Genomic DNA, 26,223 nt, shown 5'->3' on the forward strand with positions numbered 1-26,223 from the left:
ATTCAATTCTCTCCAAATAAGCTTAAATTTGAAACAAAATTACCATGTATTCCTAAGAATAAATTTCAATCATCAATTTTTAAAATAATAAAAAATTTAACAAATGCATTTGAAATTCTTTTAAGATAAATATACGCTCAATTATGCATGACTGAAATATATAATAAATTAATTAAAATTCTAGTCATATATATCGAACCACAGAAGTAAAACTAAGTTCTTTTATCCTATAGCTATCTAAGACTATTAGTATTCATTCATATATTAAAATGGTATAAACATAAATTTTATTTAAATGTGAAAACTAAAATAAGAATTTTTTTAAATATGAGAAAGTATGTTATGATCCAACTTTTGTCAAATCAAATAATAAGCCCAAATGGTCCGAAGCGTTGGTTCGTGTCCAGCCCACTACTAGGAGCGGACGAATAGTTTATGAAGTTTAGAGAGAGAAAAACATAGTTTTTAGAGAGAGAAAATTTGGGAACGAAGGAGCACGAAGACGAACCAAGAACCTTATTTTACTCAAAAAACACATACGTATTTACGTCAATTTAGGCACCTGTTGTCTGTATAAGCAAGGGTGTATATCGTAGGAGATTGAAATGGCTTCACAAATTCTAGGGCAAATATCTTTTGCTTTGAATTGACGTATTTTTCATCAAAGAAAAACCCTAGAACCAACTTCAGGCTTGACGCATTGGTAACCTTACCCGCAATTGCGGCACAATTGAGGTATTCCTTTTGATTCCCAACTTTTACAAACCCTAGACTTTGGACTTCATTCAATTTCTTGCAAACCCTAGAGTTCAATTGTTCATTTACATAACAGGGGAATGTGAAATAGAGAGTTTACATATGGGGTGGTGCAAATTGCTTAAACTGTTTTCATGAGAGCTCAATTTTACGTGTCAAGTAGTTGTTGATGTGTGTCAACAAGTGAAACTATTTTGTGTTTGAGCTTCATTTCATTTGACTTGTTTGAAGCTGTTGATCACATAATTATTGTGCTTTCACAAATGCATGAGGCATGGGCAGAAGTTGCAACAATGCCCCTGCCTTTCTGGCATCTTTTAGTATTTGAATTCTGTTTGTGATCTTTGGTGTCTAGTCGTGCAAATGTGCTACTAGGCTGACATGCAATCATGAATGAACTACTTTTATTTTTTGACTGCTACATTCTAGATACTGAGATATTAGTTTTTAATAGATTTGGTGCTTCACGTGCTATACTTAATGGATATGTATAGACTACGAGCAATCACACTCATACGAATGAACTCGCAAGAGAACATGTAATAATGATTAGATGCATGCATCCTGGATTTGATGTTTATGGGTACCTACACCTCAATTAATACGATAATAACTGGATTTACTATCAAATATTTATAGATATTTAGTGGATTTTGTAGTGCATAGATCTGCACAAAAAGCTACTTGGTTCACGTGAAGTCACATGTTACATTGTGGATCCACCCGTGATAAGTACAATCAAAATTTGAAAAAGGAAAACCATTTATAGTGTGCATGGAATGATGTTTCTTTCTCCAAGTGGCTTAGGGTTCAATATGAGCTCTTTTCTGTTGTGTAGCATTAATTTGTACAAAGATTTTTCCCATGGATATTGTGGAAGATATTTTAAGAAAGTTTTATCTTTTCTTTTGTATACTTGCTGTTACATGCTGAAATTATCTATGATCTCCCAATAGGAACGATCAACGTGGATCCTCCGTCGGAGCTTATTCAATCAGTTTGCTTAATAACTATTGCATAAGAACTTAATGTATAGCTGCTAAGGATATTGGACATGTTACTTGCTGTCTTGATCTTGAAAAGTTTGTAGAAAGCAAGGTGAAGTGAGAAAGGGAATTGAGACATGTAGTTCTTTGTCCCTGGATGGTCCATGTTTGCGTAGTCTCTTACATTTGTAGACCAATTGGTGGAGCACGTCTTGCCCCTTTTTGAACCTATAAATATGTTTGTACTCTAGTATTAAGAGGCATTAACATAGTTCATCGAGTTCTATATCTCTTTCCTAATGTTTGATAGAGTCATTGTAAGATATGCTAATGGTCATTCTCCCCCTTCTCCAAGTATATCTATCCATTTAGCAATATATGTGTCTGGTAGTTTTGCATCTAGCAATGTTACTTTGGCGGCATATGCTTCCTTGTTTCCAGCATAACTGAATCCCAGAGATCTTACTTGTGAAGTGGCTTTCTTTGTAAGAGACCTGGATTCTCTGATGCCATTGTTCCTTTTTCTGCAGTTATACATTTCACCTTTACCCGTAATGGACTGTTTACGTAGTGGGTATTTTTTTTCTTTTCTTTTGCATTTATTCAAGAAAAAGTTGGACGGGATTGAGGCTGCCTGGAATAGTGCCTTAAGTTCATTAGTAGAAAAGGTAATAAAAACCCAATTCTTGCATTTAAATGATACTTATTAAACAAGACCGTACTTACATCCACAAAATCCAAAAGGTGCACATCTTCTGTTATCTATGTGCTAATATCAGTTGTTACTACTTTCTCTTGGTGTTTCAGTTCCTGCATGGTGTCTTAAGTGTTGTCTTGTCTTTAGGAATTTGATCAAGGCTTGTGCTGATGGAGGGAAAGACCCTGTAGCTTTTAAGGTGGGAATGCATGGATGTGGTGCGGAATCTGATCCCATAGCCAATGCCGAGGTTGACCCCATGGGAGGAGTTTTTGAAGGTGGAGTTGGTATTGGTAACAAAACTGCTCTACGGAGATCACCAATCGATGAGGTTCAAAATAAGCTTAGGTAATGTTAGCGGGCTGCTTCACTCTGTCCTGCCTATATGGAATTTAATGATTGCAGTACTTCCTCTATGCTTACAGTGAGATTTGTTGTTGTTGACAGGCAGGAGTATGATTTCCTAGAGGAAAAGAGAAGAGAGTTAGAATTTCTTGCGCAAGTATGATAGTTCGACTGGGTATTATAGATTTTCAGAAATTATCCGCTTGAACTTTTGGCATGACTTCATTCTTCTTGTTGCAGGGTGGTGATCCACTGGATTTCAAATTTGGGAATGCTACTTCACTTAGTGTTCAGTCCACTTCTCTGACAGATCAACATCCAGATCAGTTTGTGACCAGGTAATTTTTCAGAGCTCTGTTAGTTTTCTAATCCTTATTATGATTGCTAATTTCTATCTGCATTCTAGTGAAGCAAAAGGTAGTTTTGCAATTAATGCTTCACCTCATGGAGACTCAGTTGAAAGTAGTGGTCGACTTGGGGCTCCTCAACTTTGTGAACCCAACAGTGCTGACAATCTCATGCTATTTGATGGTGAAAATGAATTCATTGAAGGTGTTAGGTCCTGTAGACACCCCAGTAAGAGCAATCTTACTCCGTCAGAGCAGTCATCTAAGTTGGATAGAAGTCGAAATGCAAAAGAATTGGGCGTTTCTGCTGCTTTTGGCGTCCCTAGAAAAGCTTACAAGCGAAGACACAGGCCCCGGTCTAATGGAGATGGCACTAGATCAAGTACCACTGATATAATTCTAGCTCGTGGTGGTCATGGCACATCTTTGCCTTCACAACATTTTACTGAAGATGTTAAAGGGCTAGTTTCTGATGGTGAAAATCCAAAAGACCAGAAATCTTCTTTGAACATTTCACATCCTTCTATTCCAAATGGTTTTATGCCTGTGGAAACTCCGTCTTCTGATAATCAGCTGGATTCTGAAATACATGGCGTTAAAGCTGCAGAGGCAAATACTTACTTGAAGAATGAGGATCTGGCGCATAGCATTCCTGAAGCTAGTGCTTCCAGAGATTTGCTGGATAACCAACATGATCAGAATTCACTCACTGGTGTCGAGGAAATGTCTATTCTGGAAGGTCTAGAAAAGCCTCAATCATCACTGGGAAAAGAAGGGGTAGGTTCTGCTGGTCAGGAAGGTCACTTGTGTACAGCTGCAGCAGAGCTTGAGAATCAAGCTAGTATCAGCGATTTAAATGGGTTAAGTTGTGGAAAGAGCGAGCAGAAAAGCATACCAATTGATGTTCAAAGCAGTGGTGCAGCATTGGGCACAAAAGGTTTAGATTCAGAATCTTCTCGCACTCGGGCTATCCATAGTCTGGATCGAAATACTAATAATAATGAGATGTTTACCAACCCAACAAACTTAGACTCAAATGGTGACTTGAAGGAACAACTGTCGGTGCCAGAGGGAACACCAGTTATAGAAAGCAATCTTAAAGAACAGAAAGAGGTGAAAGCTGATGACAGTTGTGGTTTCACTAATGAGATATGCAATTCTGGTCCCAAAAATCATCAGAGTGATTTTATAGATACGTCACAGGACGAATTTGCTGGCAGTAAATCTAATTTGCAGAGTGAGGTAAAAGATAAAATTACCACCCAAGTGGAAAAAGTTGCCCCATCTTCATTAGAAACTGAGAGGAAACCCTGTACAAACTCAAGTGATAGTTCCAACTTTCAAAAAGGATATGCTTGTATTGTTGGCCGTAAGGGTTCGATTGAGTCCAGAATACCTGAGCCATCCCAACATGTATCACCACATGGAGTTTTAAATCCTTCCCCTGAGGCACAAGCACCTGAGATCAACCTTAAACTTGCTACCCCGGGTGATGAAGACTCAATCTTGAAAGAGGCACAGATTATAGAGGTTTTTCCCTTATTCTTTAAAATGTCGCATCCTCTTCTGGTCGAGCTTGTAAAATTATTGCTTATTGTGTTATTTGGCTGCAAACATCTAATACAATTTAACAAACAGGCGAAACGTAAAAGAATTGCAGAGTTATCTGCTGTGGCCTTTCCGTTGGAGAATCGACGGAAATCTCAATGGGATTATGTACTCGAGGAAATGGTTTGGCTGGCAAATGATTTTGCACAGGTATGGATTAATTGACCTTTGCCGTTGGAGCCTCTTTCGTTTCTGCTTTTCTAGTAGCTTTTTCAGTGCCATACTGAACAGTTGAAACATGATTAAATTTTCATTTAGGTTCTGGGAATTTTTTCAGTTTGTTTTTCCAAATTTGGCACTTACGTAAAAGTCTTTCTTCATGTAGGAACGTCTTTGGAAAATGACTGCAGCGACTCAATTGTGCCATGACGTTGCTTTTACGGCACGGTTACGATTCCAAGAACAAAATAGCAGTTGCAAGCTAAAAAAGGTAGCCCATATTATGGCCAAATCAGTCATGGGTTTCTGGCAGTCGATTGAGGTACATTGATGACACAATATTACGTTCTTTTGTTACTTTTTTATTTTCCTTCCATGAAAGACTTGTCTTTCTTTTGTTTATTTAGTTACATATGTGTTTTTTTTGTTCCTTTTTACTGGTCCATGAGGTTAAACAACTTCTCGATGGAGGATAATAAATCATACCCTGGTTTTATTCTTCCATTTTGCTGTTGGTATTTCCTTTTAATCATGCTTTGGTTACACTTCTTTTGAGCTGAGAGTCTATTAGAATCAGCCTTTCTCAATGTGGGTTAAGGTTTGAGTACATCCTACCCCCTACACTGGGTATGTTGTTGATTTCTGTTCATCTTGGTTGATCAATTCTTTTGTCCATTGTCAATTGTCACATTTATCTGCCTATTGGTAGTATGTAGTACTGTGACCCCATCTGTTAATTCATATTTGAGTATGATATATGTGATGCTATGCTGATTTCATATGCACACATAAATACACGCACAAGCACAAACATATGTGTATGTATGTTTGTGTGTGTATTCGTTTGCTTGTTTATTACTTGGTTTAGGGTATGGTACACGCATACCATTTTATGACATATTTTAAGAATATTTTATGAATATAACTGTTATTTCAAGACCTAATTTTGAATAAAAAATTATCAAATATTTATTGTATCATTATATGATTTTTTAAAGACTAGTCAAGTAACAGAAATTATAAAATTGATTCTTTAAATATATTTAGGAGTGAAAAAACTTGATTTTGTGAAGTCTAAAATGACTTATGTTAAGTCGATATTCTACTACAAATATTTGTATAACTGAAGGAACATTTATTGGAATGAATAGAAAAAGTAAGAAACATAAGTAATAACAACTTATTAATATATATATTAATATCATTGGTCATTTGACTCATTGTTCTTAGAATAAAGTTTGTAGTAATTTATCCACCCTTGTTCGTATCTAGTGTAGTTCAAATAGATCTAGAACGTAAGAATTGAACTAAAACATGTAAGAAATAAAAACTTACCTAAATAATTAAACATTGTGTTCAATTCAGATAGTAATTATGCTGTAAATTAATTTAGATTATCGTTAAAAGGACCTAAATGAAGAAAAACAAAGCACGACGACCAAAAAAGAAAGGCTATCTACCAAAAAGTCTTGCCCTCTATGATAATAGCCTACTTTTGAGTGGTAATCACGATATCATAACCTATTACCTATAAAAGAACATAAATCGTCAATTTCTTTACTATTTAATGTACAACTTATTTTAAGTAGGCGTGTGGACATGCGCATTGTTTGGACATCTTTACGATTTTAGCCTTAACATGCCCTGTTGATTTTAATGCAAATATGTTGCCTTTTCACAAAATAAAATCAAAGTATGCGATTTGAGATCATGATTTCAAATCCCAAATTCTCCAAAAACCAGGATTTGAGATTCCAAATCTTAATTTTAATTTTTTAGAAATGTAAAACTTGAGTTAATTTTGGAAGAAAAAAAAAACTCGTCAGTTTATATTTTGCAAAAAAAGACTCATGCTCGATGTGTAGAGATATTCTCTACATAAGAAATTATGTTTTAAAGTTTATAAAACTATATGTATTCGAAAGTTTGTAATCATAAATATTTATTTATAGAAGGAACATATATGCGGTTTATCAATGCAGTGCCTTAGGATATTTTGATATCTTGTTTATGACTATGATTTGCTTATTTGGTAAGATTGCATATTAATTTGGGAAACTTTGATAGTTTAAACAACTTGTTGAGTTTCATATTTTACGAGAATAAATGCACTTGAAAAATTCAAATTGCATGTTCAAACTTCAAAAAGCTTCCAATTTCAAACCAATCTGATTTCGAGTCATGATTTCATATTGCAGGTACAAACAGGCCCTTAAAACCAAAGTGACCTCCAAATTAAGTTCTAGTTTAATCTTAATCAACATAACAATCTAAATTTTGTCTTTCTAGAGCTTTTTCTTTCTTTTGACTTTCATGTAGCCACCTTTTCGTTCTAGCTCATCGTTTCCCTTGATCTTAATCAACGTAACAATCTAAATTGTCTTCCTAGATCTTTTTCTTTCTTTTGACTTTCATGTAGCCACCTTTTCATTATAGCTTATTATTTCCCTCAACCATAAATTTAACTTAACTTGAAGTGAGGGTTTTCAACCACGACTCTCATACTTCTCTATCCATATCTTATATATATATATATATAATATAATAAAATAATAATATTTTCTCATTTATCTAAGTATGTGGAAAAGTTACTCAGCATATGTGCTTCGGAAAGGTAATAGATAACCTGACAAGATAATGGAGATGCACACAAGTTGACCTACATCACCATCATAAACAAATGTATACATAACAAAACATAACAATTTAATGATTTTCCTATACGATCATATCATGATATGAAGAAAATCATCATTTAAAATGAATGAAAACCCCAAAATGCCAGTAATATATATTCACGAGTTCTAGCACTATGGCCTAGTGGTCGATGGAGTGGTTGAGAACCCTGAGGTCTCATGCTCAAAACTTTGGAGACAAGAAAGCACTAGGTCATTCTTCTCATTTGTCCTATGATATCTGATGTTGGTGGGAGGTGGTAGATATCCCGTGAAATTAGTCGAAGTGTGCGAAAACTGGTCCGTACAACACGATCATAAATAGTCGAAGTGTGTATATATATATACACACACACACATATACACACGTTTACCAATTCTAAAAAAGGAAGGAAAAACCAATAATACTCCTCCCAAAATGATCAACGTTAGACTTACTAAAAATATCTTGGACCAGTTGAACTCAAACTTTCTTGTAAAAACAATAAATAGCAGCTCCATTGTTTCTCCAAAAAAGAAAATATATGTCACTCAAATAATTATTAACATATTGTTTCAAGTGCAATACAAACTTGATCTATTCTTGAAATACGTGGAATCTCTATGTTATGGAAGGACAGTAATGTCAATTACAAAATTGGTCAAATAATGAAAATGTGTAATCAATCTCTGGGAGGGAGTTCATTATGAAGGAAAATTACTTCTAGAAATACTATCCCAATGTTTGTGTAGAAAGTTAACTAGCGAAACCCTTCATGTCATTATATCAAATAGTTTTTTTTTACATATGAGCTAAATTCTAAAACTTTTGAAGTCCTAAATATAGGCAAATAATCAATTTTCACGTTAACCATATATTTACTTTACACAATTTATATAAGTAAAGTCATCTTCGTTTTCTAAGTCCTATATATATGGATATACATAATAACAATAAGTGAAGATTTAATAACCTAACTTAAGTTCATTTTAAGTTCTAAATATACGAAAAATAATTAAATCACCATTTCTAAAGGACCCTTCGGGTGGCCCAATGATTTGGGTTTGGGACTTCCATGTTGGAGGTCTCACGTTCGAAACCCCTTGCCAGCGAAAGTAAGAGGTTTGCCTTTTGGGTCGAGTTGCAACGGGCTTGCCTACTGCAGGTTACCTCTCTCATGTGTGGTTTCCGAGCTATTGCATAGGAGCAACAGGGGTTTTACCTCAAAGGGTAGCGAATTGCGAGTTTTTTTTAAAAAAACACTTTTAAAAGGGTTAAAAAGATGGAACATTTTGCTAAAGGTCTTCATGCTTTTTAATACAACATAAAGATTTAGATTATTGTGAAAATCATACACTTGTACCCCTGTTAGGTTTATGTGTAACCAATTAAATTTATATAGTTATTAAACAACGAATTTGAATTGTAAATGGAACATTTACTTTATTGATATTTTGATGATAAGATCTAAACATTGACGAAAAATTTGTTCATGCCTTTGACCAACAACAACATATCCAATGAAATCCTAAAGTTCATGCCTTCAACCAAAAAAGAATAATCATTTTTGAAACATTTATCTTTCGAAACTCATAAATAGGAAACACACACAAATTATTTGCTAAGATATACCAACTATTAGAAATAAGTTTATTGTACTTTGAGTATGTAAGTTATTTCTAATTTTATTTAGTTATTACTATGTCTTATTTTATAGAAATTTCTCTTTTTATTTTAGCTTTTTATCTACTAATCTGCTTCGAATTTATCTTATATGTACTTAGTTTGATGAAATTTCATTTGTGTTGAGAGTTCATTTTATAAAAGGTTTAAGTGCTTTTAGAAAAATAGGGGTAACATCATAGGGGTATAAATCTGGGATTTTTATAATATAATAGATGTACTTGTAAGTGTTCTAATTTTAAACTGGATGGGGTTTATGTGTAACAGTGTCATAATACTTTTTTACTTCAATTTAGTGCAGTCAAGGGTGCTTTTAAATCACTTTGCCATGATTAATGTGCGTGTCAGTGTCTCCATCAAGGCTTTATGACATTTTCCCTTCCCAGTGAGCCTCTCTTGAAGAGGCGACACTAAACATTCCAATTTTTTTTTAGAAAAGGTGTTCTATTGTATTGTAAAATCGATTATTAAATTGAGTCCGAAAATCATAAGACATTTATTTTTCATGCATAAAAGTTGTTTGAGCTATAATTAAAATAGTATTGCTGATCCCATATTATATATAGTACTGAAGCTCATTTTTTAATATTTATATTAGGACGTACATAAGGGAAAGTACTATGGAAAACTCCCAATATTAGGATTGATGAAAAATATCATGAATGGAATTAAAGCTTTGTTAGATAGTTAGTTTTGCAGTCCTAAATATGAGGAAAAAATAATTAAATGTCTGTCCCTAGATATTAGGAAAATAATTTATTGACAATCCTATCCAGTGAAATTTATTTTTAAAGGATGAAAAAAACAACAATATTTCTCTAAGATCCTTCGTGCTTTTAACTATATATATATGATATTATAGTCTGCTATATGCAGATATAGGCTTGTATCATTGCCTGATTTAAGGCCAATCCTTTAAATTAACATAGAAGGATGAACCAAATCATTTAAAGTTTAAAGTTATCTTCATGGAATTGCTTGAAACATACTTATGTAAATTATTCATGTATTCCAACAATGAATTTATGAGCTCTGCTTTGTCAAAAATAAATAAATTTATGAGCTCGGTTATTAGACTAGGAAGCGGTGCAGCAACTTTTTCATTGCGGTCCTATTACATTGGATCTTTTTTTCTATGAGCTACATTGTGTGATTTAACAATATTTCTCAATTATGTATCACTGCCCACGTAAGTATTGGGTAATCTGGAAACATTTCTTACAGGATGTACTAATTCTGAACTTGTATAGGTAAGTTGCTTGATTTGAAGAGCTTCCTTGATGTATGTGATCTCAATACAACTGGAGTGAAGTTGGGAGAATTTATTAGTTGTTCTTTAAAAAGAAGAAACTTAAATTTAGCTGGTTATAATCAGATAGAGCAACCTTTAAAACAAATATTAATGCTCATGAAGCTACTAATTCCAGTTAGTCACTTCAGCATTTTCCTGTTTACTTACTTCCTATGAAACTCTGGAGAGAGGAAATCTTTGGTCCTTAATTCATAGTTTTGTTATGCACTTTGCAGGGGGGAAACAAACAACTGGAGCTACCAATTTCTAGAAAGGATCACGATCTTGCTATTAGGGAATATGCCATGAGATTTCTGAAATACAATGACTCTGATGTTCGACAAAGCCTTGCTGAAGCTCCGGTGACTCCAGAGAGGGTGTCTGATGGTGGAATTGTGGATGTGCCCCGGGAAGATCATTTGGGAGAAGTATAAATATGTTTTACGTGTCAATGTCTTTTGTTCTTTCTGGTCTTTTAATGTTTCACCATGAATATATTTTAGGGATTGATTTGAGTGCTCACTCATTTCCTTTTCTGGGGGGATACTCATTTATTTTTAGTTCAGAAAAAAGTAAATCCTTCTAAGTGATCCTCATTCCCTCATGCAGGAGAACCTCTTCTATGCTGTCTCATTTGGAGCAATGGAAGCCTACAGAAAGTCTATCGAATCTCATGTGCTTCACCGTGAGGTAATATGTTGAGAATCACTATTACACAAATGCTTGGTTTTACGTCTTCTGACCTGATAAGTTGCAAATTGCCTGTTTCATCGAACACATTTGGTGGACCTTGGCCTAGATACAAGTATTATGAGATAATAATGGAGAATCCAACTTTATTTTATTCAAAGTCAGGAAGTGAATCAAATAACTGAACTTGAACATTTGTTGCAAGTGCAGTGTCTCTCATGTACTCAACTTGTGTCTAATTGTCCTTATAATTGGCGTCCTTTTATTCTTATAGATTTACATTCTTTATAGTAATCCTTTATTAGCCTGTATCTTTTCCTGCCTAAGGGGATAAATACTAAAATAGTAAGTGGATTGTGGGGATGAATAGAATTTACAGTTTGGCGTTTTTTCTTTTTTTCATGGATTTCATGAGTTGTGAATGCACTTCTTTAAAATGGAAATTTACAGTCTTAATGTATGAGGGGGAATGAACTTTTGGTGTAACTTGTTTGTTTGACAACCAAGTTATTTTCTTGATTCTGTATGTACTTATGTGAAGGAAGTTACTAAGATTTTCTATGAAGATGCATTAACAGTATGCAGTCCAAAATCTAAGCTGTACTTTGACTAAATGAGTAAAATAACAGGAGGAAATGTGATTTCTTGCCCTTGCATTACCTGTCAGACAGAAAAATTCTTCGTGGTTCATATGTTTTTGTTTTAACTTGTGGTCAAGAACTTGACAGAGCTCATCGCCATTCTTGAGGATTTTACTGATAATCTTGTAGTCTAAAGATAATTTTAGCTTAATCCAAGCCATTGTTGGTGGTTGATTGTCTGCGTTCGCGTAATGAACAGAGGAACATAGTTTGTGGCTGTTGTGTCTTGCTCCCAGTTTGTTTTTCTGACATCCTGCAAAAGCTATAGCGTCTTAAAAGATTACATTTACTTGGAAATTGCATGGGATGGAAGTAACAAGGACCCAGCATGATGTGTTTCTTCCTGTGCATTTGTCAAAGAGTTTATTGTTTTAGTAATCATTATTACTCTCTTCCAAATTTAAGTGTCCCATTTTGTTTGAGCACGATAAACAATAAGGTAATAATTGTAGTTAAATATTTTGCATATGATTTTTTCTAATACTACATGTATCTAAAGGTGTATATATAGTTAGTTCTTTCAACTATTTGAATGTTTTATAGTGTAAATGTTGTAGTGGAGCACCTTTTTTTAATGTTAGATTATTGGACAAGTATTGTATTGTGTACGGAGTATGTTTCCTTAGATAATTTTGCCATAATCCTCAATAGAAAGTGGGACAGATTACTTGCTCAAAAAAAAAGAAAAAAGAAAGTGGGACAGAATATTTGGAACAGAGGATTTTTCTAAAACTAGGTACTGGTTTTATTCACGATTGATAGGTTGTGCATATTTCACGATTCACCAACCCCATCTTTTCTGGCTTTAGCTGTTCGTATTGTGTTTTAATCCTTCTTGTTGATGCTAGTCTATTATTTGAAATTCCAGAAAACTGGTAGTAGTATGCACGAAGAGGTGGAGACATCAGCATACGATACCATTCCAGGTTTTCTTTCTTTTCTGTTCTCTTTTTAAATTTTTATGTTCTTGGGAGGTTGTTGCCTCCTGGTACTGTTTTTTCTAGCTGGTCCTATTTCTTGCTGAATTTCTATGCATTGCTTCTCTAGACTACGCATTTGAAGAGGATGAAGGAGATTCAAGTCCATATGATACATTAGTTGCCATTGAAGGTAACAAATCATCAAGATTTTCCCAGAAGAAAAGGAAGATCCACATTAAGACGTATAGTGGAAGACCATATGATGTTCGCGCTGATGTACCATTTACACAGCGTGCAGAATACAAACTTGGTACTCATCAATCTATGCAACTGGGAAAAAGGCCATCTAACAATCTTAATGCGTCTATTCCAACAAAGCGTATGCGTACTGCTTCTAGGCAAAGAGTTCTTAGTCCTTACAGTGCTACAACATCTGGATGTGCTCAGTTGCCAATCAAAACTGATGCTTCAAGTGGCGATACCAGTTCATTTCAGGATGATCAGAGTACTTTGCATGGGGGATCACATATGCCAAATAATTTGGAAGTTGAGTCAGTGGGAGATTTCGAGAAGCATTTACCATTTGATTCCGCTGAAGTTTCAAAACCTAAAAAAAAGAAAAAAGTGAAAATTCTGGTACTTGATAAGTGCTATGTTTTCAGTAAATAACTTTTTTTTAATTAGATTTTGAAGGATCTCAATGTTTATCTTTTCTAGATGACTATTCTCATTGATGCAGGGTTCCGCTTATGAACAGCGATGGCAGGTTGATTCTAATTTTCAAAACGAGCAGGTGAATTTTCTTTTTCTTGTTCACATAGTGAATCTAATTGAGCTATACTCTATATTTTTGAACTCTTCAATTAGAGTTCAGTAGAGAAGTTATCCACTTATAGGTGTGTCTCAATGACTTGTAATTTATTCATTTTTCTTTCTCATAGCGGCTCACTTTATTAGTTAGTTTTCTTATCTTTTAGTATTGCACGCTTGTTTATGGAGGTTTTTGTGTCGACCTATTGACCCTGTTCTCTTTTTCTGCACATCGCTGGCAGCTCGAACATACTCTGTTTTCTTGATCATTTACTAGGCATAGATGTATCTCTTTGCATAGGTGTGCCTTTTTCCATTTTTTTTCCTTTTTGTTGTTGGAGGGGGCAAATGTTACATATTCTTTCTTGATCCTGCCGTTGGAGTATGTGAATATGCTGTGATTAACAGAACCCAATTTTTTTTGTAACATAAGCCTCTCTGCTGTTCATGATTCAACTCAGTATATTGGAGAAGTATGGTATCATCCTCTGATGGTTTTGAGAATGGCAATGCTAATGTGCATTTTTAATAACCAGATCTCTCTCTCTCACTCTCTCTCTCTCTCTCTCTCTCTCTGTGTGTGTGATGTGCGTGTGTACATTCTATTCTGTTGTGTCATGTTATGTTATGTATACACACGCACACACATTTCTGTAACATCTGTGTTATTGTTTATAACTTTTTTGGTCTCAGAGGGATTCTTCAAGAAAGAGATTGGAGGGCCATCAACTTGATTCGAACGGTAGTAATGGTATGGTTTTTTACCAGCACATCAGATTAATAGCTTGATACTAAATATCCTTCTTGTATTAATGGCACTCTCTTTTGAAGGTTTATTCGGCCAGCATGTTGCAAAGAAACCAAAGATGATGAGGCAATCACTTGAAAATTCTTTTGAAAATGTTGGCCCTGTTGGTGGTTTTGTTCCATCTCCAGCAGCTTCCCAGATGAGTAACATGTCCAACCCAAATAAACTCGTGAGAATGCTTAGTGGTAGGGATCAGGGCAGGAGAGCCAAAGCTTTGAAGGTACTTGTGTGTGCTAGAATGTAGTGTTCTGTTTCAATTTGCTCTTGTTTGTTGGTATAATCTGAAGATTTATCCACCTATAAGAATGAATTTGATATGCAGATGTCTGCTGGCCAAGCAGGTTCAGGAAGTCCATGGTCACTATTTGAGGACCAGGTTGGTTTTCTTTTGATTTGATATATTCTTTCTTCTGCTTCTTTTTCATTGTAGTTTTCTGGCATGATGTGTATTAATGAAATTGATATCAAAATTTTAGGCACTTGTTGTCCTAGTGCATGACCTGGGTCCAAATTGGGAGCTTGTAAGTGATGCTTTCAACAGTACTTTACAATTCAAGGTGAGCATATGTTCATGAATTCTCTTACCATCTTTTAGCCAGACTACTCTAACAGTAGATGATTTTAAAACTTCCCTATATCTATTTTCATTACTGTGCACTTAACTCCTTTCTTTTTTATCTGTCCTTTACATTATCTTTAACTGCTCCTAAAGAGTTGTCTTGAATAAGTGCAGTGTATCTACCGCAAACCAAAGGAATGCAAAGAACAACACAAAATACTGATGGACAGAAGTAGTGGTGATGGTGCTGATAGTGCTGATGATTCAGGATCATCTCAACCTTATCCTTCAACATTACCTGGCATTCCCAAGGTTCAACATTTCTTTTCCTTTCTCTTACCTTGATGTTTACTTTTTCCGCCCATTTTCTTAATTTTGAACGAACCTGCTAAACATCATTCAGGGAAGTGCCAGGCAACTGTTTCAGCGTTTGCAGGGGCCAATGGAAGAGGATACCCTTAGATCTCATTTTGAGAAAATGATCTTGATCGGGCAGAAATATCTTTTACGAAAGAATCAGGTATTCTTGCATTAGCATTTCTCCATAAAATAAAGTTAGTCTAAGCCTCTTGGTGATATTAGAGAGAAGACCCTATTTCATGGTCCTTGAGCTACAATTTACTGGTCTGTTATTTGCATGTTCAGTATACATGAAATGACTTCATTTTCTTCAGGCATATTCATGACACATGTATGAAATTGTTATACCAGGTGGTTTTGGTAATTGGTGTTGCCATTTGGTTGTCTATCATACTAGGACCAAATGATATTAAGCTTTTGCAATGTGTTGCTTATAAAATTGAGCTACAATTATGAAGTGTGGGGTTTAATGAAAAAAGACGCAAAATGGAGAAAAATACTAATATATATGTTTTAGTCCAAGTCTTATAATTATAAAGCATGAATGTCAAATATATGTACAAAGAATTTGAAAAGATAATTATGATAGCGTGTAAAATCAATCTTTTTTTTGTTCCTCTTTTGAAGGTCTCCAGCATATCCTTAATGTTGAGGAATACAACATCACCACTTCCCAAAAAAGATAAAAATCAATTGTTTAGTTTCGACTCTTTAGGTCAGGCTCACTAGTAAGGAAATGCATGTCTTAGAGCCTTTATGATGACACTGAAGCGCACATTAAGCGAGGTGAAACGTTCAACACGTTTTGAACCTTGCTTTAGGGATTAAGTTTTCTCCTTTGATAACACTGCTTGCTTGGTGCTATTATTATGAATGAAATATCCTTACTTAACATCCCCCACACTGAGCCCAACAGAAAGAGTGAGGTGCCATTTATCAAAAAGTACCAATACAGTAATCAGAACACTATGTATATGGTCCTTGACCAGTGTCTTTGTTTCATCCTAGCAATTTTAGAAATCAGATTGTAAGTCTTTTTTAGAATGGTAACACTGTAAACAAACAGGTCTACTACAGAAGCTGTGTAGTCTCCCATAAGTAAGGAAAGATACAAGTAAAATTTCCTTTCAGTATAGCTTTTTACATGCTGTCTAGAACAAAAATATCTTCAGCTTCTAAAAATATTCTTGTTTTCACCCAAACTAGTTAAGGACTAAGCATTTCGTTTTCAACTTCTGAATGTTGTGTTGCTTGTCCTCGAAACATCTCTGATTTCTTTCTTTCCAAGTCACTACACCAAACGCATGTTTGCAAAATACTCCATCTCTCCTTCTGACTGGTTGAATTGCCATTTGTGCTGCAACAATTTAGTACATCCCTTGTTTTTCCTAACATCTCCCACCTAATTTCCCTCAGCTTGATGAAGATTTTTCTCTATCTGATCTGTGCACTTCCAATCTAAATCAGACTATATGTTAGAAATCTGAGAAAATTATACTCCCCCTGTCCAATTTATGTGTCACTCTTTCCTTTTTAGTCAATCCCAAAAGCAAAAAGAATCACACCAACTTATGACTTTTAGTTTATGAACTACTTTCAAAAGCCAATCCAAACACCCTCCTACGCTTAATGAGATGATTTATAACCATATAAAAAGTCTTCATTTCATTCTTTTCTCCGTGCCCAGTCCAATAACATCACATAAATTGAGATTGGGGGAGGGAATATGTTTTACAAGCCCACATGATGTTGAAATTCGTTTAGAAAGTATCTTATCTGTACAAAGCAGGGGTCCATTATCTGTTTGTTTGCATTGTACATCTGAGTGTTTTTTTTTTTGGTTGATAAATGCATTATGCATCTGAGTTCCAAGTTGATGTATGCATTCCTGTTTCAATGAAGGGTTATAAACATGATCCAAGACATCTCCAGCAACCACATGATTCTCACACACATGCTCTTTCACAAATTTGTCCAAATAATCTGAGTGGAGGACCTATTCTTACGTAAGTCTTTCTGTGATATGCTTTTTTTTGAAGAATTGGACACTTCTCAAGTTTGATAATAACTAAAGCTAAGCTAACTCTTCATTATTCTTTTTCTTATGGTTCCTTCTGTTTGTTGTCTGAAGACCTTTGGACCTATTTGATGATGCACCCTTGCCTAGTCCAGACTATCTCTCTGTTGGATGCCAAGGTCCGCGCCCAGGTGGATTATCTATTTCAAGTCAGTGTGCATTGAACTCAGTGCTCCCAGTGGCTGGTGCAAACTTGGCAGTCCAGGGTTCCTCCAGTATGATTGGTGGAAACAACTTCCCGTCATCATCAAGTCCCCTCAATGCATCTGTTAGGTAATGGATGGATTATACTTGAAAATTATGTTTTGACTTTTCCTTATCATGTACCAATATGGGTAATTCTGCTCCCAGGGAAGCTAGATATGTTCCTAGATCTGCATCTCTTCCAGTTGATGAACATCAGCGACTGCAGCAGTATAATCAAATGAGAAATATGCAATCCAATATGTCTGCTCCTGGAGTTCTTGCAACCACTGATCGTGGTGGTGTTCATACGCTTTCCAGTGGCAACAGCACGGGCATGATGGGTGGGGTTAATAGAGGTATTCCAATGGCGAGGCCTGGCTTTCAAGGAGTTGCATCACCGCCTATGTTGAATTCTGAAAGCATGCTTTCCCCTGGGATGGTAGCACTGCCAAACAGTGTGAATATGCATTCTGGAGTGAGCTCTAATCAGGTGAATTCAGTGATGAGACCTCGCGATGGTTTGCGCATGATGCGGGTTAGTCAGTTTCTGACTTTTGATTGCTTCTCTCTTGTTGCTCTTATTTGGTTCATTGATGAAGTTGGCAAACAAAAACTTTCCTTGTTGATTCAATTTAAAGGATTTTTAGTACTTCGTGAGATGACTTATAGATCTGTGCTATTTTGTTACAACTATCTTCCTCTTTTTTCCACTATGACCTGTGAGACTTGGTTACAACCTTACCTGTAGTCATTCTGTTTTCGAAGAGTAGAGTCCACATGATTATGGATGGAGAACATGTGAACCTAACAGTTCAGTTGGGCAAACTTGCAAATTTTATGTGAAAAGCATGTACTAAAGAATTAGAAGTTTGTGAGCGAGATTCATTTATTCATTTCTAACTATTGCATAGAGAACAAAGGGAGGTAATACTCATCTCACCTTTGCGTCATTTGATATGTGTTGAAATGCTTCCAAAATCACAGCTGTAGCTAAATCAAGAAGAGACAATCTGTGAAAGGTAAAGATTGTTAGCTTTCAGTGAACTGCTCTCAGCTATAAGATTTCATGACTTCGCTAAGGGTACACATTTGAGTGTTCTATGAAGATTATTCACTCCCACAATTTATAAGTTGTTGCTTGATGCTAGTTTCTGTATCACATTCTGGTCTTTGGTGGTTGTTGATGTAAGGAGCATGTTATGGACATGTAACTTCCCAATTTGCAATTTTGATGCATTCCATGCTATTGTGTCTCACCACTCTTTGCATGTTCCGTTGAAAAATTGTTGCTCGGCTCTAGTTTCTGCATCATTTTCTTCTCTTTTTGTGGTTGCTGAATGCTGATACATAGGAGCACATTATCAACATGTAATTTTCAACTTTGCAGTTGCCATATAGTCCTTACATGTTTAATTCAATGACACTGTTCGGGTATCTCTCTTGCAGCCACCACAGAATCAGGAAGCTCAGAGGCAAATGATGGTTCCTGAGCCTCAGCTGCAGACCTCTCAGGGAAGCAGCCAAGTGGTTCCTCCATTTGGTGGGTTAAGTTCCTCTTTTCCCAACCAGTCTGCCTCTCCCGTTAATCCATATCCACTTCATCATCAGCAATCACATCCCATGTCTTCACAGCAGCCACTTATGCTTAGCCCTCATCACCCTCATCTTCAAGGGGCTAATCATGCCACCAACTCACAGCAACAAGCTTATGCAATTCGATTAGCTAAAGAGAGGCACCTGCAACAGCGACGGTTGCAACAGCAACAATTTTCCCATTCACAGCCCCAACTACCTATTTCATCTTCTTTACAAAACAGTCCGAAGACCACATCACAATCTTCTCTGCCAGTATCAGTTTCTCCTTTGACATCCCCCACCTCAATGACCCCAATGCCTCAACCTCACACATTGCCAGCTCATGGGCATGCACGGGCTGCTCAAACTGCAGGCAGCAGTCTGACTACTCAGATGAGCAAGCAAAAACTACGTCAGACAGGGCGGCAGCAGCTTCAATCAGCAGGCAGGCACCTTCCTCCACAGCGGCCGCAGTCACAATCACAGCAACAAGCTAAACTATTTAAGGGAGTTGGCAGAGGGAACATGACGATGCACCAGAACTTGCAGGTAGATCCTTCTCTAATGAATGAGCTTTCTAGCAATCAGGCGAATCAATCTGCTGAGAAAGGTGAGCAAGCTACTAGCTTGATGCAAGGTCATGGACTATATTCTGGGACAGCATACGGTCCTGTCCAGATTGGAAAACAAGCTATGGCACCTCATTCTTCAAGTCAGTTGCAACAGCCCCAGCCTAAGATTTACTCTGGCCAACCAGCTCCATCTACTAAGCATCTTCAGCAGGAGATGCCTTCTAATCCGGGTAATAGCAATCAAAATCCTGCCTCATTGGCTGCCTCAGATACCAATTCATCTCAGCAATCTGTTCCGTCCTCAGTCTTAGGTTCTTCTAACCACCAAGCGTTGGTGCATCAACAGTCACAGGTGCAGCCACAGCCAAAATTGATGAATAAAAAACAAGCAACTGTACAACGAGTTTTGCAGCAGAACCATGTAGTAAATTCAGATCCATCAAAGAAGTTGCAAGCTGGTGAATCTCAAGCTGAACAACGTTCTATGTGCAAAACTTCTCAGATAGGTGTAATCACCTCAATGCCTCAGGAGTGCAACAATGCAACTAATGTCGCAGATGCTTCAACCCTGAACAATAATCAGTGGAAGGGTACAGAACCATTATTTGATTCAATAGGGGCAACCCCTACAAATTCTGCTGGCAGTGAGTCAGCGCCTCAAGTTAGCCGAGGAGTAAGTCAAAGAAGATCTTCAGGCAACTTGTCTCCAACAGGGCTTGATAATAGTGTCCACTGGCTACAAAAATCCTCCCAATTGCAGCCTTCTTCCCCAGTGACCCAGCCACAGTTACAGCAGCAGCAGCAGTTATCACCATTGCAACAGACTCAGGTTCTGCAAGCAGGGAATAGCAGTTCGTTTGCTAGACCCAATGACTGTAGACTGGATTGAACCGTCCTCAACAGATATGGATAATTCCTTGGTGGCTAATTAGTCCCTGAATGGGCAGCATGCCTGGGAAACAGCGGTGTACAGGTAAAACATTCTTTTAGCTTAATATGTACTAAAGTTAGTCTATCAGCAATTTCGGTATCCAAATACGAGGAATGAAATACTTGAAATTCTCTAGAAAAAGATGAAACCCATCAGTAGAGGTCTAGAGTTGACTTTTCACTTAGACACCTCTAGTAAGCCTGGTACATTTTGGATTGTTGAAGTGTAAAACATGGTGTAATACTTGGTAGAATCGGCTAATTCTTGCTTATTTTATTTTTCAGATGAAGCTTGTTATCCCCGAGGGCATCACTTGATGGCAAGTTGGTGAATTTTCAAGGTTTAGCAGTACTAGATGAACGGCTGCTAATTTTTTGGGTTTCTGTATATTATTGTTGCCCTAGAGCCTCAGGAAGGTAGGGACAGATATAGAGGTATATGTACAGGGTTTCACTTTATCTGGGTTTTCCCCTCTTTAAACGTTACTTTTTTCATTTTCGTAAAGCCCCTAGCTCCACCTGCTCACCCAGTGGTTCCTGTTTGATTTTGCCCCCGTAGATCATTACCATGTATCATTGCCCGTGAATTCAAGGGGTAGTAGTTGTCATTTTTATGGCCAAAGGCTGTGGGAAATTTTGTGAATACTAGTCTTTTGTATACTCCCTATTTGTCAGAACAGTCACCATACATGACTGCAGCTTCGTAGTAGCCTCCCTGATTCTTGTAAATTGTTCTTGTTTGCATTTTGCAAATCTTTAATGAGATCCAATTGCTGCTGTGTTGCTTTTGAATCATACAACATATAAATGCAAATGCCAGGATCTAATTGTCAGTGCTTTGTTGTAAGAGCAATCATAGGCATAAACAAGTAACTGATGTTTGCCAAGGCAAAAGATGGCTTGGGAAATTCACTGATAACCAACAAGAAGCGAATCCTTTTTCTCAAAGTTGTAAGCTCATGTATACTGTTGCCAACAATTTTGCCTGAAACGTAATGGTAAGCTTAAATCTGAGACCACAATTTGGGTGTTTAGCATTACAGATGAAATCAACAATGGTATATTTTAGTTTCTTTGATGTTTTTTTTTAATCTTCAACTTGCAATTTTAAATATTCCGTAGGAACATTTTTGAAAAGTGAAGTGAATTGTGTAAGGAAATTTCATAAAAACGATGAAGGGAAAATCATGAAACAATATTTTTAATTTAGAAGAGGTGGTTGAAGAAGTAGCATCACATGAGAAGAACCCAAGGCTTCTCATCTCTCTACAAGTTGTGTTTCGACAAACCTTTATGCCCCAAGGCACAAGCCGTACTTGATATCTTACGGTTATACTATCACTATAATTTATTTGTACATCACTGACATTATACCATTATTTATGGACTATCAGTCCAAAGCGTCACTCTTCTAAGTGAAATAAAATATACTTGAATTATGCATTTTAATTGGCCAATCATTTATCTGTCAACACTCTATAACAGATTTGAATTCAAGATCCTCATCACAATTTATATCATTTAGTGCTACCTCATATCAAAGATACTGTCGACGGTTATTTGATATCGATTTGAGATTTCTTTATTTTTTATCATTTTTCAGGCACCTGAATCTTTTTCGAGGTTTTATGAAGTGTTATGTCAATGTGATCTTTTATAGCACTTGCCTAGTTATCATGACCAAATTGATCATTTTCTCCTCTCCTTCGTCAAGGAGTTTTATATTTGAAACCGATTGGTCTATTATGCTTTCGGCGTATCATAGAATTTATCCTTCAAGGACTTCACATCGGAGCATTTGCAATTGAATTATATCATAGGATCAGTACATTCATCTGGAAATTGGTTTGCAACATTATGCAGATGAATTATCCCTTGAACTTTAAGTTCACATATTTATTCAACGAGGATCTAGATAATTAATAATTAACCTCACACATAAATTTCAGCTGTCAAAATCATCTATCCCCCTAATGTTAGAAAATCTAACATTCATCCCAACCTTATTTGGGAATTCATTCTTGTGCTGGTGGAGCGACTAAAATCATAACTGCGCATGGAACATTTTAGATAAAAATAATTTGGCTCCTGGACGTAAACCAATTTTAATGGAGAAACCTTATTGGCTTGATGCATACATGTGTTGCGACATGTTAAATAAAATTATCTTAAACCAAATCTTGTTTGGGAGTTTGTTCTTATAATCATGATTTAGATATAATTGGAGGCATACAATTTCTGCTAAATCAACCAACATTATAAATATAATTTCATAATTTGGAACTATGCTCTTAATTTAACAATCGAGCAAACAATCTTACAAACATCAATTTGTAAGTTGACATCAAAGCACATGTGATCATCGCATAGATTCATCTATCATATAGTTGCAAATGATCCACATGGCAGGTAAATGGACTCATATTCACTTTCTTATATGTTCCAAAAACTTCAGGGGATTATAATCCCAACCTTAGCTGGTACAATGATCATTTTATCAAGAGAACAAGCAACACAAGAGAATTCTTGAAGAATCTTACCATTTGATGACAAAAAATTGCCTTCACATTTTGAAGGACTATTTAGAGAACCGGTAGTGTTCTTCCTCTTATAATTACCACTGATGAATATTATAATTTCGTCCCTTCACACTCTTTTTTATATTGTTAATCAAATTTGTCATCTTTCAGACTAATTCTTTACTGCTACCACATTAATACGATAGAATGGAGCAAGTCAACATGCGGATTTCAAAGTTATATATGTTGCTACCACATTCTTTTCAAGGAATGGAGCAAATTCAATAGAAGAATTTCAAGGCTTTTCATTAAAATATATTATTTCTGACTTAGTCATCATTTTATCATCACTATGGTGCATTGAGACTGAAACTCAATGTATTATCCATATAAGGCGTATTAGGACATAATTCTACTGGACTTGAACCCATACATTATAATTATTGTACATCAATACTCATATTGATGTCTTACCCTCTTGGTGCTATAGAACTTAATTTATAGTCTTATCCTCAAATATTTTTCATTATGTGTATATGGACTTAACCTAATATCTTACCCTTTTGTGCGATTATAAGACTTGAATTCATCGTCTTACCCTTCAATCATTGTCATCTAAGTCAAAACCAATAGAACTCAACCATGAGTCTTTTAAAAAATAAATCAAGAATTATAGAAATAAATTTAGTCAAAATAAGACTATGAGAGTTTTTTTTTATCACCTCTAGTAATTATAAATAATAATAAGTTCCTCATAATCAATAATTAGAAAATCAACATGAAGATTTACTTCTTTTTTCTTCAAATTTTTTTTCAAAACTAGAATTGTAGTATAATTATAAATCAATGTATAAATTGATAAAGTAAAACAAACCAATATGTTCTACCTTTTCATATTACACATATATACTAAACTAAATAATTAGTATAAGAGGAACTTTTGAAAATATAAATGTGTAACACGAAAAAATGAATAGAACCTTTTCTTGCTGAATAAAGTTTCAACTATAACTCCTTTGCGAAGTACTATAATTTTTAGAGCATATTTGTGATGATAACGTGTTATAAAATCAAGCACATAATATAATAGAAAGAGAAGTTGACAAGAGAAGTAAGATGGAAGATAAAAGACTTTTCATCTATTCAATTATGTATATCAAATAGTGAATGATATCTCTATTTATAGTGTTGATATCACTCCCAAAGGTCACCACATTTATAGATACATATTTATCTCTTAAGATTCTTATCACCTTGAAAGGTTATCACCTTGGGAACAATTATACATAAATTTAATTAGTTGTTGGATAACTCTAGTGGATCATCCAAATAAAATAATAGAGTTATAACATAATTTAACTTTTAGTTAATTAGATTGATAATTTTTATTTTATATACCTGACTCTATTATTATTTACTGGGTTATATTAACTTTGGTATGTATACACTTTCTTTTAGTTATATTCTTATATTAAAGTAATATTATAAATAAACTGCGACCATAATTTCTGTTTAAATTTTGAGTATGTGTTACAATAAAAATACGGAAGAAATCAACAAACAGAAGGTTGAATATATTTCTCTTTCTCTTTTTAGGATTTTATATATATATATATATATATATATATATATATATCCTCGTGTATGTTGAACATATTATTATTGAAGAAGAGTTTTCTCACATGGTATCGGAACCTTAGGAGGTTAAAACAACCAAAAAACAACAACAGAGAACTGATTCCAATGGCAAAGGACGATAATATCTCCACAGCAGCATCTGGCTCGCTAGGAACATAGTTGATTGCAACAGCACAAACCTCATTCACTAATATACCTTTACCGTCACTAAATCTTGCACACTAGTTACCAGTTAAACTCACATCCTCAAATTTTTTATTGTGGAAGACGCAATTTCTTCCGATGGTTCGAGGATGCGTACTTGGTCATCATATCGATGGTAGTGCAGTGATTCCGGATCAGTTTCTGACTGGTGATCAACCTAATCCTGCATACCATGGTTGGATAAGACAAGATCAACTTGTGTCAAGTTAGATCGTTGTTTCAGTCTCCGAAGGTATTTTACCTCAATTGGTTGGTGCAGAGACGACTCAGAATGCATGGAGCAAACTTGTGGCTGCCTATGCGTCTGGATCAAAGCCACAGATTCATGAGTTAAAGACACAATTACACATATTACGAAGAGATAATGCAAGTATTGAAACCTATGTGCAAAAGGCAAAGGGAATTGCAGACAAGTTGGCTGCATTGCAGCATCCCGTTAATAATGATCTGGTTGAATTTATTATCGCTGGTTTAGGACCAACCTATCGACCCTTTACAAGATCACTTGAATCGCATCAAGAGGATATTTCTTTTGATGCTTTGTACGGATTGTTGTTGAATGAAGAAAGACAATTAAAAAGAGATGAGGCTCTTAATGTCATAGCGCCGACATCACAATTCACTCACAACTCAGTTGATCACAATTGTGGACGCGGTAGAGGTAGCGGCTATAGAGGTCGTGGTCGCTCTTCGAATCAAGTTTACTCCGAGATGGCTCATAATAGTGGTTATCAACACCATACTCCATCCTCTAATATTCAGTCTTCAATCACAGATGCATCAACCATTATTTGTCACAATTGTGAAGGAAAAGGTCACATCACACAAGTATGCCCATCACCTAGAACAACTAATGGAACTCGATCTTTTGGCAAACTCGTCTCTAACCTAGCAAACACGCAACCTTCGTCTACCCAAGATTGGTTGATGGATAGTTGTTATTTGTAGTTTTGATGATTTGACAACTTAGGGACCTTGTAAAGGTACCAGGTTTCTTACTTGAGTGTTGCAAATGAAACAAACCCAGGGACCTAGTAGAGGTACCAGGCTCTCATGGTGACGAGCCAGTTGACTGCCAGCTGGAGACGGTACAGAAAGTAGGTGCACACTTCCCGATGGCGTCAGAAAGTAAGACTTCTCCAACCAATGGCAAAGAGTTTAAGGAAAGTGACTTGTCCATATAAAAGGCACTTTCCTAAACATCTTT

The 26,223-nt window shown here is 35.7% G+C and overlaps 2 protein-coding genes across 4 annotated transcripts; both read left to right on the forward strand.

The window, feature by feature from the left end:
* Nucleotides 1-395: 395 nt before the first annotated feature.
* LOC107031156 (chromatin modification-related protein EAF1 B-like) lies at nt 396-21,450 on the forward strand. 3 transcript variants are annotated; one of them, XM_015232405.2, is made up of 24 exons: nt 396-735; nt 2,351-2,410; nt 2,587-2,787; nt 2,887-2,941; nt 3,025-3,122; nt 3,191-4,661; nt 4,770-4,889; nt 5,065-5,220; nt 10,764-10,955; nt 11,137-11,217; nt 12,727-12,784; nt 12,906-13,414; nt 13,518-13,571; nt 14,282-14,339; nt 14,420-14,616; nt 14,719-14,772; nt 14,873-14,953; nt 15,130-15,267; nt 15,359-15,475; nt 17,218-17,321; nt 17,447-17,665; nt 17,744-18,113; nt 19,025-20,698; nt 20,941-21,450. In XM_015232405.2, the coding sequence occupies exons 3-23, from the start codon at nt 2,645-2,647 to the stop codon at nt 20,612-20,614; spliced, it is 5,865 nt and encodes a 1,954-aa protein (XP_015087891.1). In that variant the 5' UTR covers nt 396-735; nt 2,351-2,410; nt 2,587-2,644; the 3' UTR covers nt 20,615-20,698; nt 20,941-21,450. The 3 variants fall into 3 exon arrangements, with proteins under 3 accessions (XP_015087891.1, XP_015087890.1, XP_027767669.1); XM_015232404.2 differs by lacking the exon at nt 2,351-2,410; XM_027911868.1 differs by lacking the exons at nt 396-735; nt 2,351-2,410; nt 20,941-21,450 and having other exon boundaries at nt 2,645-2,787; nt 19,025-19,955; nt 20,072-20,240.
* Nucleotides 21,451-25,094: 3,644 nt separating this feature from the next.
* On the forward strand, nt 25,095-25,964 carry LOC107030311. The gene is made up of 2 exons (XM_015231629.1): nt 25,095-25,191; nt 25,276-25,964. Exons 1-2 carry the CDS (start codon nt 25,095-25,097, stop codon nt 25,962-25,964), a joined length of 786 nt encoding a protein of 261 aa, XP_015087115.1.
* Nucleotides 25,965-26,223: the final 259 nt, after the last annotated feature.

This window comes from Solanum pennellii, chromosome 9, assembly GCF_001406875.1.
Source record: "Solanum pennellii chromosome 9, SPENNV200".
Classification (NCBI taxonomy): domain Eukaryota; kingdom Viridiplantae; phylum Streptophyta; class Magnoliopsida; order Solanales; family Solanaceae; genus Solanum; species Solanum pennellii.

Coding starts and splice junctions, on each gene's coding strand:
- LOC107031156 (XM_015232405.2), top strand. CDS start 2,645: ATGCATGGATGTGGTGCGGAATCTGATCCCATAGCCAATGCCGAGGTT. Junction 15,476..17,217: donor ATCTTTTACGAAAGAATCAG/GTATTCTTGCAT, acceptor GTTTCAATGAAG/GGTTATAAACATGATCCAAG. Junction 18,114..19,024: donor ATGGTTTGCGCATGATGCGG/GTTAGTCAGTTT, acceptor TCTCTCTTGCAG/CCACCACAGAATCAGGAAGC.
- LOC107030311 (XM_015231629.1), top strand. CDS start 25,095: ATGGTTCGAGGATGCGTACTTGGTCATCATATCGATGGTAGTGCAGTG. Junction 25,192..25,275: donor ACCTAATCCTGCATACCATG/GTTGGATAAGAC, acceptor TGGTTGGTGCAG/AGACGACTCAGAATGCATGG.